General features: G+C 37.5%; 1 protein-coding gene across 1 annotated transcript in view; it reads right to left on the minus strand.

The window, feature by feature from the left end:
• Window positions 1–676: 676 nt before the first annotated feature.
• The window catches only part of slc25a27 (solute carrier family 25 member 27), a 6,046-nt gene continuing 5,208 nt past the window's right edge, over window positions 677–1,514 (minus strand). The window contains exons 9-10 of the mRNA XM_016469336.1: window positions 994–1,096; window positions 677–912 (exon numbers count right to left, since the gene is read on the minus strand). Of these exons, the coding sequence (XP_016324822.1) occupies window positions 841–912; window positions 994–1,096 (175 nt within the window). The 3' untranslated portion in view covers window positions 677–840. The remainder of the gene's footprint in view (window positions 913–993; window positions 1,097–1,514) is intronic.

The raw sequence follows: 1,514 nt of genomic DNA on the forward strand, positions 1-1,514 counted from the left end.
TAACCGCTCCTAAAGGCCATGACAAAGTGTGTATCAGGTCTGATCGGACGATGACATACTGGACTAAACGCCGAGAGGAGCCACTACTCGGCATTGTCATTTTATTGAACGTGAAAATAGCCAGAGCGGAAATGGCACAGCCAGCGGGTTCATGTTTACGTTCCGGGTGCATTTCCTTTCTGCTAAATTTTTTTTGACTGGATGCCCTCTAGTGGTTGTTTGAGGACTCTAAATGCATATAACAATAAATATGTTTTAACCTTTATCTCACTAGGTTTTCTGAAATATTCTGACATAAAATAAAGATTTAGTCTTTTATGTAATATAAGATGCTTTGTATACACAAACTTTTTTCTCTGTAGTAAGAAAAACTGCTCTATTCGTTGTTCTCTTGACAGGTTTATTAGAAAGTTTGCTGCTCACAAAATAATTGATTTTAATAAATCTTTGTTCACATAGCACAGCCTTCCCTGCAGAAGAACATCTAAACAAGCCAAAGGTTTTCTGGTCTTAGTTGGTTGCCAAGGCTGGTCTTTTGACTGGATTTAGAGGGGTTTGGCCACTTTTCAACTGGTTAGATCCAGGTTTATTATAGTTAAGGAAAACTAAAACCATAAAAATGTGTGAAAAGAAGACAACAACAACTGTCATATTTTTTTTTATAAATGATTGCTGTGCCATTTTATTTTCTCCAAGACATACAGTGATCAAACAACTTAACCTGCAGTGTGTACCTGCATACAACTAAATTCACACCTAAAAAAAAATGAGGACCGGAATGTTCAGCTCAAAAAACTTTATAGGGACAAAGTAATATTCTAGGTCCAACTCTTAAAATCGTCAAAATGAGCTGATGCCCATTGCTCGTCTCATTTGCTCAAATGTAAGCCAGAAAGTCAAAGACCAGGGAGCCTGGGAACAAAAACAGAGTTAGAATAGGAACACAAGCAATAAAACTTAAATAAACTCATGTCATATTTAAAGTCATAGTACCATTCTAAACCAAGTTGGTAGAAATCCTTTATAGAGGGAAAAAAATCCTTCTTTTCTCACCGACTGAACCAGACAGTCAGTAGAAGACTTGTAGAGAAGACCCCTGCAAACAGAATCATAAAAATATGTTATTATAACGAACTAAATAATTGTCTTAAAGGGGTCATATGATGCGATTTCAAGTTTTCCTTTCTCTTTGGAGTGTTAAAAGCTGATTGTGCATAGATAAGATCCCTGAAGTTGCAAAGACTAAAGTCTCAAAACCAAAGAGATATTCTTTATCAAAGTTAAGACTCTGCCACGCCCCCCTAAAACGGCTCGTTCTAACACGCCCCCACATATCTACCTCACTATGTGGAAATATTTGCGTAATGCCGCCCAAATGTTCACGCAAAGAAAAGGCGTGGTTTCAGTAACCGCAGTTAGTGTTACGGTTAGGGAGACGCTGTGTGTTTCTAGGCGAAAGCAAAAGCACTTTATTTGGCCTTCCGAAAGTAGATGCATTTAGGAATCTTTAAGAT

This window comes from Sinocyclocheilus anshuiensis, unplaced genomic scaffold (genome assembly GCF_001515605.1).
Source record: "Sinocyclocheilus anshuiensis isolate Anshui unplaced genomic scaffold, SAMN03320099.WGS_v1.1 scaffold776, whole genome shotgun sequence".
Taxonomy (NCBI): Eukaryota; Metazoa; Chordata; class Actinopteri; order Cypriniformes; family Cyprinidae; genus Sinocyclocheilus; species Sinocyclocheilus anshuiensis.